Raw genomic sequence first — 15,359 nt, forward strand, 5'->3', positions numbered from 1 at the left:
TTCTCAAAAAAACTCATCCTGTATGATTTCTAAGCCTTTTGAAAAGTGGGGACTCCTGGTTGGTGATCTCAGGATTTACTATCCTTATAGGGACATTTGGTCCCCACAATGTAATATAAATAAGGACACGCACACGCACACAAACACACACACTCACATGCACACTTATACGTTGAGACTTGCTGGTGCAGTTTTGTGCATGTATAATTCATTAAAATCAGGTGCTCTTCTTTAAGTGTGTGTGTGTGTGTTGTCTTTGCAGCATGGAGAGTTTAAGTGCCATGTTTAAGACGGGTCTGTACATCAATGACCTGAGCATGCACGACTCGAGCAGAGATCTGGTGCTGGCAGGAACTCAACAGTCTGAAGAATTGAAGAGAGCCCTCATACAGGTACAGCTGTCAGGCCGTGGCGTGGAGTGTCCCTCTTTTGATCAGGGCAGGACACTCAACCTGTGTATCTTTCTCTTTGTGTCCCACAGGAGCAAAAGAAATCCAGTAAACTAGAGGAAAGCATGAAAATGTTGGACTACGAGATGAAAAAGACAGACGATCTTCTGTACAGGATGATTCCTAAACCTGTGGCTAAGCGACTGCGGAAGGGCGAGCCAGCTGTGAACACCTGTGAGGTCAGAATGAGTCTTCATCAAGGTGTTACGCTCATAGATATGTATATGTATCTGTGCTTACGGTGTCCAGTTATTCCTTTGTATTTATGTAGTTTTTGATTTTCAAAAAGTTGCAACAAAACTCAATGATGCAACAATTGATTAATTATAAAAAATAAAGCTGAATGTTCAGCATCGTTACTCCAGTCTTCAATGCTGCTTCATATTTGAGGAAACCATGATGCATCAGTCAAAACGTGCTGGATAGAAATATATATATTTTTCAATCTAAAAACTGATGCATTAATTAATTAGTAGATTCAACATTTTTAAAGTCAGTATGAAACTGAAGTTGCTCTAGTCTTTTCTTGTCAGTTGTGTTGTAAATCTGAATGAAACGCTTCTCAAACAAGAATAAATGTAGGGCGGGGCTTGATTTAGTCTGTGAGGAACTGATTGGATGGCTGTGGTCTGTGTTAACGTTTGTAATAAATATGCCCTCATACAGTTCATGTCACGTGAATGTGACCCGTTTTCCATAAATGGATATATGCAAAATAAAGAGAGTTCCGGTTTAACAGAAAATACCGAGTGATGTGTGTGCGTTTTTTTCCTCCGTATAGTTTAATAAAGTTACCGGTTATTATCCACGTAAATGGCTGCGTTAACAGGTTATGGGCCCAGGAGAGAAGCAGGTAACCGATGGAGCAGATTGTATTTCGACGGAGATGAAAAGAACTATGAACTTTGGGAAACAAAATTTCTAGGCCACCTGCGTTTACTAGGCCTAAAGGACACGATTTTATCAGCGCCTCCCGCACGTGGTGCTGATGAAGAAGATGAAGATGCCGATAAAAATGAGGAAGCATATGCTGAATTGATTCAGTACCTGGATGACAAAAGTTTGTCTCTTGTAATGAGAGATGCAGCAGACGATGGTAGGAAAGCTCTGCAGATTTTAAGAGGTTATTATGCTGGTAAAGGAAAACCGCGAATAATCAGCCTGTACACAGAGTTAACGTCGCTACAGAAAATGGAGAATGAGAGCGTCACGGATTATATTATTCGTGCAGAAACCGCAATCACAGCGTTGAGAAATGCCGAAGAGAGTCTCAGTGATGGGCTGTTAATTGCGATGATTCTGAAAGGTTTGCCAGACTCATTTAAACCATTTGCAATCCACATCACACAAAGTGATGAAGACATGACGTTTGCAGAGTTCAAAACCAAGCTAAGAAGTTTTGAAAGTACGGAAAATTTTCACACCAGCGCGAATGATGATAACGTGATGAAAGCCTCGGAACGGAGGGGGAGAGAACGACTCACGGACTCAGACATTACGTGCTATAACTGCAATCAAAAGGGACATAGAGCCCGTGCTTGCCCGACTCAAAATCGAAAAAGGCTGTGGTGTAGTTACTGCAAAAGTTCGACGCACAAAGATGAAAATTGCAGGCGGAAAAAGAGAGACAATGTCAAACAAGTGATTGATTCAGAGGACAATCACACATTTGTCTTTAAAGCGAGTGACTGCCATTTTTACAAAGTGCAACAAAAGGGACTAATGGTTGACACTGGTGCGACATCGCACATTATTACGGACATTGGAAAATTTACAAAGTTTGACGACAAATTTCAGTCGGAGAAACACTACGTTGAGTTGGCTGACGGGACCAGAGCGAGCGGTGTGGCGCTGAAAAGAGGTGATGCGGAGGTTTGTATGATTGACAGCGAGGGACAACAGGTGAAGACGACGCTGAAGAGCGCGTTGTACATACCATCGTACCCGCAGGACATCTTCTCTGTTAAAGCAGCAACGACGAATGGAGCTTCGATCAACTTTCAACATGGACGTGACGAACTCATTCACAAGAACGGTACCAAGTTTAACATACAAGAATACAACAGACTGTATTATCTGAACACTGTCAACGAGAACAATGATAGTTGTAACGGATGTTATGACATTCAAACCTGGCACGAGATCCTAGGCCACTGCAATTATGATGATGTTTCCAAATTGCAGGATGTTGTTGAGGGAATGAAGCTGAAGGGTAAAATTGATAAATCTAACCTAAACTGTGAAGTTTGCACACAGGGTAAATTTGTTCAGAGCAGAAACAGGGAAGCTGATACACGAGCTAAGGCTGCACTTGAGCTAGTGCACACAGATCTAGCTGGTCCTATTGACCCAGAAGCTAAAGATGGTTTCAAGTATGCTTTGGCGTTTACTGACGATTACTCGGGAGCAGTGTTTGTGTATTTTCTAAAAGCTAAGAGTGACACTGTGAAAGCTACAGAAAAGTTTCTCACTGATATAGCCCCTTATGGGACTATCAAGTGCATTAGATCTGATAACGGCACCGAATTTACGGCAAAAGAGTTTCAGTCACTACTGAACAAGAACTGTATTAGACATGAGACCTCAGCACCATATTCACCCCATCAAAATGGGACTGCTGAGAGAAATTGGAGAACCCTGTTTGAGATGGCGAGATGTATGCTCCTTGAGAGCAAGCTACCTAAGATGTTGTGGACTTATGCTGTAATGACTGCCGCAGTAATTCGCAACAGGTGCTACAATGGCAGACTACAGCAAACCCCATACTATGCTCTGACAGGGAGAAAACCCGATATTTCAAAAATGAGAGTGTTTGGTTCCGTATGTTATGCATACAAGCAAGACAAAAAGAAACTGGATGCACGATGTGAGAAAGGAATCTTCGTAGGTTATGATAAAAACAGTCCTGCATACCTGATATCCTTGATGGGTGCCTGTCGATTACCCCCCCAGTCCCTAGCACCAATGAGCCATCTGGAGACTGCCTTCTCCGCATCTTTACGGGTGATTGCCCAATTGCACAGCCTTAAGAGCGTGCATATCATGAATGCTGGGTCTCATTTGTTTTCTGAGAATCTACTGAACCTACTGGTAACTTGTTTGCCACGTAGCAATAAAAAAATTGATTATTCTGGTTAGTCACATTGTACTGCTATTATTTTGAACAAGACTGTATATATATATATATATATATATATATATATATATATATATATATATATATATATATATATATATATATATATAAATTAATTATAATTATATATAAATACATTTATTTATTTATTTAATGCTATTTACTTTATTAAATAGCATTAAATAAATAGCATTTTTTTTTGGCCTTATTCTGAATGAGTGATTAATGCAAGTTATTAAATAAAATAAAGCTTGTCTTTGTAATCTTTCATCAATAAATTCATCCACCTCTAAACGGACTTACAATTTTAAATGATTCAGACCATCCAATCAATACAGTCTAGTACTAACCAGAATTTTTTTTTTCTTTTTGAATATGTAGTTTACAAAATATGTCACTTTGTGAAAGTTAATTAGTATAATAATAATAATTTATTAGTTCTTCTTTTTGGAAAATAGTCTCTTAATCTCACCAAGGCTGCATTTATTTGATAAAAAAAGCAGTAAAACGAGTAATATTGTGAAATAATATTACAATTTATAATAACTGTTTACTATGTGAAATATAAGTATATTAGGGTTGTTGAGTGAATTTCAGCATTGTGTTAAATGAGAAAATCATTAAATAGACATTACAAAACTTAAAATTTTAGATAAACTATGTAGTGTGTTAATTGCATTAAATCCTTTTAATTGTTATTTTTCCATAACAAATTAATTAAATCTATGCATTAAATTGACAGCCCTAATATATGTGTATATATTTTTTTATATTCCCGCTTTTTTCATAACCAGTGTTATTCTCTTGACCTGTCAGTGGTCATAATGTAATGCCTAATTGGTGTATGTATATATATAATATATACATATGATGAATCATTATGCATTTAAAAAGCTGTTTGCAGGATGGCTGAAAACACATTGTTTTTTATGGCTGCTCTTCCTCCTCAGGTGTTTCCCTCAGTGGCAGGTGAAGATGAAGACGATGTGAAATCCATCCGCTCTCACCGCATTAAGATGGAAACCTCCGGAAACTCTCTGGAGGAGTCCATGGAGGAGTGTCGGGCGGAAGAAGCGTCGGTCAGTAAGGTGAGATCATGTTCTCTGAGTAATATAATAATAATATAACACACAGATAACATCAAACACTCTCTCTCAGTCTCATTATAAGGACCCTCTTCAGGACGGCAGTCTTCAGGATCCACACACTGAACTCGACTCGGCTGAGTTTGATGGCCGAGATTCGATAATGGAGTCTCCCGATGGCTCCTGTGATTCCCACAGCTCAGAGAAAAGCACCATGTGCTCCGTGTGTTAATCACAGTCATCATGACACTGCCTTGGACTCGATTCTGAGAGTGTTTTAAAGTTATTGGTCTGAATTTGTTGCCTAAAGAATTCTGTATTCACTGGATCGTCTTGGAAAGAGATTAGATGAACTGAAATGTGCTTATTGTGTTTTCTTCGCATCTCTACTCAGTCTCATTCAGCTTAAAGCTTTATAAATCTTTCCTTTTGTCGGTTTTATGATTTATAATGACAGATAGCTTTATTCATTAATTGAATCTTACAAAGAAATGTCAGCCTCATATTTCATCCCAAGATCAAAAGGAAAAAGAGAACATTTTGTAAAGAGAAAAATCACCTATTTTAAGACCCTTATTATTTATTATAATGAAATGATTTGCATCACAAATAAGCACATTCCTGCAAAATTCTCCTCTTTTTTTTGTCAGTGAAACAAATACTATAAGACGTTTAAGTAGTCAACTTTACAATTACATTTTTTTTGTAACAATATAAATATCTTTACTGTCTCTTTTGATAAATATATGACTGAATAAAAGTATTAATATCTTACTAACCCGACATTTTAAATGGTTTTGATTGGGGTAAAACATGATCTGGACATGATTTGGACAGTTTTCCTAAAATCCATCCGGTACTTTGATACAGATCTTGATTCAAGATTGAATTTCACGCCTCATTCCACGACGATAACTAGTGATAGACGAGCTCTTAACTCGTTTTTTTTTGTTCTGGTGCTAGACTCATTTGCTGTTAAAACCTTATAATTTAAGGTAGAGACAGACAGATAGACAGACAGACAGACAGACAGACAGACAGACAGACAGACAGACAGACAGACAGACAGACAATTAAGGATAATTTACTCACCCCTCTGTTGTTCTAATGTCGTCTTTCTTTTATGGATCACAAAAGGAGAATTTTTAAAAAATGTCCCTCGCACTCACCCATAGGCTATAACGGCAGTGAATATCAACTCTGTCTCGCCCAGCGCACAAGTTGTGAGAAAGCGAGATTAATAAATAAGCAACATGAAATAAAATGCCTAAAAATCACCAAAACTATTCATGTACTTTCTTCACTGAGTTAAAGTCCCACTGAAGTGCTTTGAAACATGAAGCATTATTTAATGAGTTGACTTAATTTCCACTGAAACAGGAAGTCAGGGCGGGGGATATCGAGCAGTTAAGCTTTTTAGAGCTGCAGTTTCCTCCAAATCTCTAACCGTTTATCCACTTAATCTTATCAATATTGCATAAAATATCATTATGTGAAGATTCAAATGGATCCTATCCGTTTTCTGGTCTGCAGCGATCACATGATCCGCTCTGTGCTGCTCAAGCTGATAGAAGAGCAACTTTGACTGAAATAACCACTCGTTACAACCGAGGTAGGCAGCAAAGCATTTGTGAAACCACAACACACACAACCTTGAGGAGGATGGGCTACAACAGCAGAAGACCCCACCGGGTACCACTCATCTCCACTACAAATAGGAAAAAGAGGCTACAATTTGCACGAGCTCACCAAAATTGGACAGTTGAAGACTGGAAAAATGTTGCCTGGTCTGATGAGTCTCGATTTCTGTTGAGACATTCAGATAGTAGAGCCAGAATTTGGCGTAAACAGAATGAGAACATGGATCCATCATGCCTTGTTACCACTGTGCAGACTGGTGGTGGTGGTGTAATGGTGTGGGGATGTTTTCTTGGCACACTTTAGGCCCCTTAGAGCCAATTGGGCATCATTTAAATGCCACGGCCTACCTGAGCATTGTTTCTGACCATGTCCATCCCTTTATGACCACCATGTACCCATCCTCTGATGGCTACTTCCAGCAGGATAATGCACCATGTCACAAAGCTCGAATCATTTCAAATTGGTTTCTTGAACATGACAATGAGTTCACTGTACTAAAATGGCCGCCACAATCACCAGATCTCAACCCAATAGAGCATCTTTGGGATGTGGTGGAACGGGTGCTTCGTGTCCTGGATGTGCATCCCACAAATCTCCATCAACTGCATGATACTATCCTATCAATATGGGCCAACATTTCTAAAGAATGCTTTCAACACCTTGTTGAATCAATGCCACGTAGAATTAAGGCAGTTCTGAAGGTGAAAGAGGGTCAAACACAGTATTAGTATGTGCTCCTAATAATTCTTTAGGTGAGTGTATATAGTGCACTGTCTGATTGTTCCCTATCCCCTATGTGCCATTCACCATGTAGAAGCAAATGTGTGAAAAGCTGATCGATTTCAGCCGCAGCTTCACCGTCTGTTTATAGTGTAAGGGTGTGAAAAGTGCAGCGTGATGTCATCAAAATCATTGATCCATAATGGTTATGGATCAACCCTAACCCTATAGAAAACCCTAAAAGTATATATTTATGCTAAAAGCCAAACAACTTACATTTCATGGGGACTTTAAAAATCTCCAGACTGGAAATCTGCTTGTCAGTCAGAATGACGTTGACAGATGTGAATACGAAAACTTCTTGTTATGAACACAACAGATACCTCATAGAAGACGGCATGGATTGTATTTCATGTCATATGTTTTAATCGAGTTCTCACAACTTGAGTGTGTGCTCGGGGATTTCGATAAATAATCATGGTACATTAAGTTACGATTGGTTTTCCCCCAAACCTTAAAAATCTTATTTTAGGGCAAACTATCCTTATAAAGTCATTGAATTCACAATTCATTTAGAATCGCTCTGAAGAAATGTACTTCAACTCTCAACATCGTCTGTGACATTATCCTTTATCTCTGAAAATGTGCATTTACCATCACAGATCACACTTTTTAAAGCTCAACTGAGCTCTTTAAAGTTTCTGAGATCTAGCTTACGCTTCAGCGTCCGTTCAGAGACACGAGATTCGTTTGGTTTTCTCTCAGAGTTGGCCTGTCTGAGGTTATGGTGTGTATTTTTGTGTGTGTTGTTTTTCTGTTCTGTTTCCTCGAAGTGAGGTGAAAATAAACCACGAGTGACAGCGTGACTCGTTTAATCACTGTCTTTCAGTTCATCACAGTCCATTACAATCAGGCTCAATCATTTCACACATCACTTCTGCTGTCTTATAGTTGTCTAGCCTTATTTATGCTGAAAATAATCATCCCAGTTTCTGTTATGAGACCAAGAAAAATAGAGCTGGCGTAGAAAAAACCCAAACAATATTCAATATAATGCTGATACATCAAGCTTTCGGCCTGCTTTGCTTTACTGCAATAAATGCACACACAACTGTACACACAACATCCTTGTCGGGATAATTTAGCTGTCCATCACTTCATTTATTTTATAATCTCCAAAGCTTGTTGACATACTGCGTCGTGCTGCTCTCGTGAGCATGTGTTGGAGATTCATATTGTGTAAATTAAATTATTATTATTATTTATTTTTATTTTGTTGATGTTGCTCAAAGCACTTGCATAGCTTCATATTATTGAGGTTATCCACTAGGGTCACAGGGATTACTTTAATGATGTCTTTACTACCTTTCTTGAAAGTGGATGGAGGGACAGAGAGCTCTCAGATTGCATCAAAAATGTCTTCATTTGAGTTCTGAAGATGAACGAAGTCTTACAGCTTGGGAACAACATGAGGGTGAGGAATCAATACCAGAACCTAGACTTTGGGGTGAACTATCCCTTTAAGAACTGCTCACTGAAAGCTATTTTGGGGAACCAGAAATAGTTACTAGTTAATAATCACTAGAAAAACACTTGTTTTGGAAAGTGTATCTAGATAAATAAATAAAAAGACACACATGTGTGCTACAACAACACTCTCTACATAATATACAGTAAATGTCATTCAGGTGTTCCATGCATACAAATAGGCCTACAATTACAATATATTTTTAAAGGTTCCTTAAAGAAGTCTCTTCTGCTCAACAAGACTGCATTTATTTGATCAAAAATACAGTAAAAACAGTAAAATGTTATGATTTAAGACAGATGTTCTCTGTGTGAATATATATTAAAGTGCAATTTATTCCTGTGATCATGGTGGTGTCTAATGTTATTTCATGCATTTTTTCTATTTAAACTGTTAAAGAGTTCTCATGATAAACATGGCCAAAATATATTGGATGTATGATGGAGTATTTCTGTGTGAAATACACCTCAGGATTAGCCTAGAAATCTAGACGCACCCTAGCGGCAGCAAATCTAATCTGCCCGCAAGTGTCGTCTAGCAACTCTCAATACCCTTCTGAGCTGTATTCCCCAAACTCTTGCCAGGCCAATCACATCGTGTATAGAGTCGGTGGGCGGGGCCATAATGACGACGGCCGAGTTGCGTTTGCGTGCTTCTAGTAAACACAGAAACTGGTGAACGGCGGTCTTTCGAATCAGCTCTGACCGCGACTCTGGAAGACTTGGAGTTAAGCTTTTCTCTGAGAAAAGAACAAAGAACGGCACTGAAGTCATTCTTAAGAAGGGAAGATGTGTTCGGAGTTGAGCCGACCGGATACGGTGAAAGTTTAATCTGTCAGCTAGCTCCGCTTCACCTTCATTGCTCTGGTTGGTGTAGCGCTATCCTATCGCGTGCAGAGGGAGTTTGAAAGACAACCGTTTATCCGCCCCTCAGATTGAGCTGTCTATGGTGAGTTTCCAGACCAAACATCTTGATGTGGATCTGCACTTCAGGATTTGACTAAGTTACGGAAAGTTTTTTTTGCGTGTGTGTGTGTGTGTGGGTGTATGGCCCTGTATGATGACATAAAGGGTGGAACTGCTTATGGGCACTTCTCCGGGATAAACACACAAACACACACACACACACAAACACTAACCAGAGCGAGAGCGTGTCCATCAACGAGCTTCATTTGGGTTACAGGATCTGTCAGCAGCGCTGTCATTTTTTTAGACCACGGAATTAAAAATGTCAGTAAAGAAGTGTGTTTCTGGTTATGAGGGACAGATCCCTAAATCAAATTGTTCAGCTTCCCAAAATAACCCAGCGGGAAACAGTGGATGCAGTTGGTATTTCCGGAGCAAGTGTGTGTGTGTGTGTGTTCCCGGTCATGAGACTGCAGGCGATGAGTGAAACTGCATCATGTGTGTGTTTTGTTGGCAATCGGAATGTAAGTGCATATATTGTGAACAACACCAATGTATAGTGAATCGAGAGTTTTCCAAGGATAATGCCATGATGTGTGTGTGTGTGTGTGTGTTTGTGACTCTTTAGCTCCGCCCACTACATGCCTCCACGAGCAGTGTCTTTTATAAATATGATCAAACTAGAGACTCTTGTGAGATATGAAGGATCAACACTACTCTATAGACACTCAAAATTGACATGAGCCTGGCAGAAACTGTGCTTGCTGAATAAAATTATTACTTTCTTTTTTATTTACTGAATTATTACTGAAATTTTTCTGACACCAAACTTTTGAACAGCCAATCAAAACTAAGGTTACATGATAAGATTTTTAGTCCAGGTTGTGGTTGATCTCAGGCGTCGTCTCTACCAGGACCAGTTTGAAATTCTTCAGAATGAAAAGTGTGTTATTATTTATTATTATTATTCTTTCTCAGATGGTGTTTCCCACGGAGGGGCTGGAGGAGCTGCGCCTGAAGGTGGCGTCCTCTCGGTCCAGGCTGCACCCAGAGGTTTGCCGCTCATCTTTGGGTGGCGTCTGCAGTGAGCAGTGGAAGCAGAAGGTGTAGACGAACGCCACCAGGAGCAGGAAACACACGATGCAGAAGATGATGACGATGAGGATGGTGTGAATGTGTGTGTCCTCAGAAGGGCTGAACGTTGGGGTCGCTGCAGACGTCACGTTCCCACCGCTGTAGCTGAGGTGTGCCATGGCGGCCAGGGGAATTATGGGTAAGTTATTATCAGTAACCTGCTGAAGACAGGATATAATGCTCTCATTTAAAAACATCTTACTGAATCCCAAGACAACAGTTTACAGTTTGCTGAAATATCAAAGAAAGTAAAATACTGTATACTATATTTATGATGTATTTCTGAGCAATTTTTTTTAATATCATGGAATTATTATATGATATTAACGATCTAAGAATAATTTATTTTCAGAATGTGAAATAGAATATGATTTTTCCTCCAGTGAAATATGAGCTGGATGTGTTCTGGATATTTATAAATTATTTTAAAATAAATGTTTTCTATTGAAATGTATTATTTAAAATGTGTTCATTTATTCATATGATGGCAGATGGCATGACTTTTCAGCAGGCATTACTTCAGAAATCATTCTAATATGCGGTATTTAATATCTTTTATGGAAACTTTGAATCTATTTTTCAGATTCAGTTAGAAACAGAAAATGTAAATGTGAACACCCCCCCCCCCCTTTGTAACAAATTGTAATGACCAGCAACACATTCATCATGTGAGATCTATACAAAACAGACATTTACATTTACAATGTACGCTGACAATAATTGGATTGAAAATGTCAATTTTGATTATTAATCTCAATTTAAGTTTGACCTACCAGTAGTCTGATGGCTCAGTCAAAAAAGAGGATGCATAGAATTTCTTTGTAAGAAATATTATGCATAATCTTGTTTTCTATCCAACACTTGGTCTCTCATAACCAAAAGTTGACACAGTGAGACACAGTTGAAGAGACTCACCCGGTCCACTGCGACTGCTGTCAGTTCATATCTGTAGACATGTGTCTCCTCTGGAGATCGGTCCACTTGTGTTTGCATTACAGAACCTGCTCACTTCTATGTGACAGGACGAAAGAAACAAAGAAATGAAGAAAGGATAGAGAGAGCGGAGGGAGGATGTTGCCATAGAGACGCTCACTGAGTGGATGAGAGCTTGAACGTGATGAACGTCAGAGTGTGTTGCCAACTCAACAAAGATGAGTGGATAGATTAAAACATTTACATAAACACAAGTCTCTCTCTGCTATTACATCTCATGAAGTGTGTGTCCCTCCATTCATTTTATGAGATGAGATTCATAAGTGTGTTCATGGGTTCTCATATTCAATCAAACCTATACAGACAGACAGACAGACAGACAGACAGACAGACAGACAGACAGACAGATAGACAGACAGACAGACAGACAGACAGACAGACAGACAGACAGACAGATAGACAGACAGACAGACAGACAGACAGACAGACAGACAGACAGATAGACAGACAGACAGACAGACAGACAGACAGACAGACAGACCGACCGACCAACCCGAGATGGACGGACGGACGGACGGACGGACGGATGGACGGATATATATATATATATAGATAGATAGATAGATAGATAGATAGATAGATAGATAGATAGATAGATAGATAGATAGATAGATAGATAGATAGATAGATAGATAGATAGATAGATAGATAGATAGATACACTGAAAAAAATTTGGAGTGACATTTACTTTAAAAAAGCTAGGAAACTTTTTCCACACAGAAAGTGCTTGTAATCTTTACTCGGGCTATTCTAAGTAATATTTACTTACTAGAACCACTTATTTTTTATGTAAAATACACAAGTAAATTGCACTGGCAATAATCATCTAAAGATTGTAACTTTCACTCAGATTACCATTGCATCCAATTACAAACCCAAGTGAATATTGCTGATATTTCTTAGTTTTGCATGATGCACCCAGAATGCATTGTGGCATGAAGCATGTCACCATTGTTGAGATTCTTAGGCTGAATCTTGATATCTGTGTGTGAGAAAAGCTTGCAGGTGTTCAAAGTGCTTAGTGTACAGTCTGTTATAAAACGTATTCAACTTTTCTGGTTAAAACTGTGCTGGATCTTTTCTAGAATAAAACAAGGTTAATAGTATATTGCTCATATTCACGTATAAGATTGGTGAATTAAGCCACTACACAATGATTATATTCTGATCATCAAGCGGCCAAAAGCATCTGATTGTGTTTTCTCTGCTTTTCTTGCCATAGCAAACTCAGTCACAGCAGTGAGACAAACACTAACATTAAAAAGTCGCCAAACTGCCCAACTAAAGAAAACACTAATCGCCATAATGGTGACATAAAAAAACTCTATTAATTCTCAATAAGAACTTATGTAGCGTTGGCTACCGTTATTGTGATTAAAACTCACGTTCAGTGAAAAGTTAAAACTTATTGAGAATAAATCAGCCACATAAAAGCAACATCCCAAAATGACCGTCTCTGCCACCACTGAACAAGTGGGATCTTTGCGAAAAATCTGTGCGCATTTTCAAATGCACTTTGCTTTTCAGATTAAAATTTACTTAATATTTTAGGTGAATGTGCTGTGACTATAAAACATTAAATATTATTTGTAAATATATGATCAAATTTACTCTTTTTTCTCAGTTAAGTTATTACATGAATAGACTGTGTACATTTTACTTAAGATATATATATATTTTTTCAGTGTAGATAGATAGATAGATAGATAGATAGATAGATAGATAGATAGATAGATAGATAGATAGATAGATAGATAGATAGATAGATAGATAGATAGATAGATAGATAGGTATAGATAGATAGATAGATAGATAGATAGATAGATAGATAGATAGATAGATAGATAGATAGATAGATAGATAGATAGATAGATAGATAGATAGATAGATAGATAGATAGATAGATAGATAGATAGATAGATAGATAGATAGATAGATAGAGCAGCTCTACTCTATGGGGTTGGATTGGTGAGATAATCCCAGCTGGTCAGCCAGGAAAGCTTTCTTGATATGTGTGTTCTTGTGTGGTTGTGTGTGTATGCTGAATGAATCTGTTGAGCTTTGTAGACATGAGGGTTTCTGATGGGTTGTAGGATAACTATATGACGTTTCAGCGGTGGAACTTTATGCTGGTGCGGTATCTTTGACAGACTTGTAATTGATGTCATGGAGTATAAGCAAATGTTTACCTTTACATTGGCTGCAGGGTTTCTCCAGATTGCACTCTGCAGCCAAATGTGTCCTCCCACACTTCCAACAGCGCTTGTTTGTTTAAATCCAGTGTTTTACTTGTTAAGTCATGAGCTGCTGAAAGTTGAGGCACTAAGGGAATGGTCTGTATTCTCACAGTAGGAACAATAGGCTTTACTTCTCACCTGGTTCTCTGCTGAAGTAGCCAGTTTGACAGTATATAGAGGAAGTACTACTCCGGGCGAGACTGCCTGCTCCATTGTCTTTTGCGTTTCTCAACCCTTTGCTTTGGCCATCCCTTTGGCTGAATGTTTCCCACCAGATCACTGTTTTGACACCACACTCCAACCATTTGGAGAACTCTAGAAGTGTGAAGATAACCTCTCCCCGTAGTTCTGAAAGACTCGGGAGAATAAATACTGTGACAATTATCCATTTATTAACAACCCAGCAAGCAATAAAGTACTTTGGCATAGGCCCCGTCCGTAGCTCGCAATCAGAGGGTCCGGACTCTGCATATCCTGCCTGAAGACGAAGGCAGAGGCGCAGCCGACCCCCTCGTGTGGTATGGAAGGGACCATCCTGGTGGTGGTGGGGTGGAGTAGGGAAGGATTGGACTTGGAGGTGGTGGGGAGGATGGCGGTGAATTGGGGCGTCAGTATCTGTGAACTCAAACATGAGTAAGTACCGATCTTTTATACCCAAGTATTAGAATGTGATTCGATAGATAGAAGTTGAAGTGACGTAACAATTAAGTCTTCCCAGCAGAACTTATGCTAAAGCTTTCATTTCATCAGAAAATGGCTGACACTGCTGTGGTGGTTTATTCTATGGTTTATTGCTGCGTTCCACTTCTCTAAGCACTTCCCCTCGGGGGAATCCCCGCCGCCATTTTGAAGTGCGTTCCACACTGTGAAGTGGACAAGGGAAGTTTATATGGACAGACCCTTGCTTCCTTGATTTTGACAGAGGGAGCCAGTCTACGGATGCGTCCGGAACTGCTGAGAAATTGCTAATGTAGTAATTAAATATGTGTTTATTAAATATGTAATAGTAAGTTACTTTGTGTAACATTATTAATTTACTATTCCTTCAAAAAAAAAAAAAAAAAAAAAAAAAACAGACACAAGACCAAATCATCTCTGATGAGTAACTGAAATTTAACAGCCAGTTTGAAAGTACAGCGCAATGTGATGATACAGTTATGATTCATTTGAAACAAAATGAAAACAAAATATCTGAAACAAAATAAAGTAGTATGGAGTTATTGTTTGTGTCTGTCTATAGATGGATGACACATCTAATCTCTTTTCTAAAGATACAAATCAGTCTTTAATTCTGAAATTCATACAGTCAGACAGTAATGTGGAATCTGTAATGGGGGAAATCGTGAAATCACATACAAAATGGAGACTACTCACAACTTGTTTCAAGCCATTTGTATGCTTTCTTTCAGAAGATAAGACAATGTCTTAAGTCATTTGTTTCTAAAGGAAATCTATGTTGGTGTAATCATTTGATTGATATTTTTAACAGAAAGACAAGCAAGATAGTTTTTTTTTACAGTGTAATGGCAAA

The 15,359-nt window shown here is 38.6% G+C and overlaps 1 protein-coding gene across 1 annotated transcript in view; it reads left to right on the forward strand.

The window, feature by feature from the left end:
• Positions 1 to 5,448, forward strand: part of LOC137092445 (soluble guanylate cyclase 88E-like) — a 31,396-nt gene extending 25,948 nt beyond the window's left edge. Inside the window, exons 11-14 of the mRNA XM_067456694.1 lie at positions 263 to 392; positions 482 to 628; positions 4,536 to 4,673; positions 4,744 to 5,448. Of these exons, the coding sequence (XP_067312795.1) occupies positions 263 to 392; positions 482 to 628; positions 4,536 to 4,673; positions 4,744 to 4,902 (574 nt within the window). The 3' untranslated portion in view covers positions 4,903 to 5,448. The remainder of the gene's footprint in view (positions 1 to 262; positions 393 to 481; positions 629 to 4,535; positions 4,674 to 4,743) is intronic.
• The last annotated feature ends 9,911 nt before the right edge of the window (positions 5,449 to 15,359 follow it).

This window comes from Pseudorasbora parva, chromosome 11 (genome assembly GCF_024679245.1).
Source record: "Pseudorasbora parva isolate DD20220531a chromosome 11, ASM2467924v1, whole genome shotgun sequence".
NCBI classification, from domain to species: domain Eukaryota; kingdom Metazoa; phylum Chordata; class Actinopteri; order Cypriniformes; family Gobionidae; genus Pseudorasbora; species Pseudorasbora parva.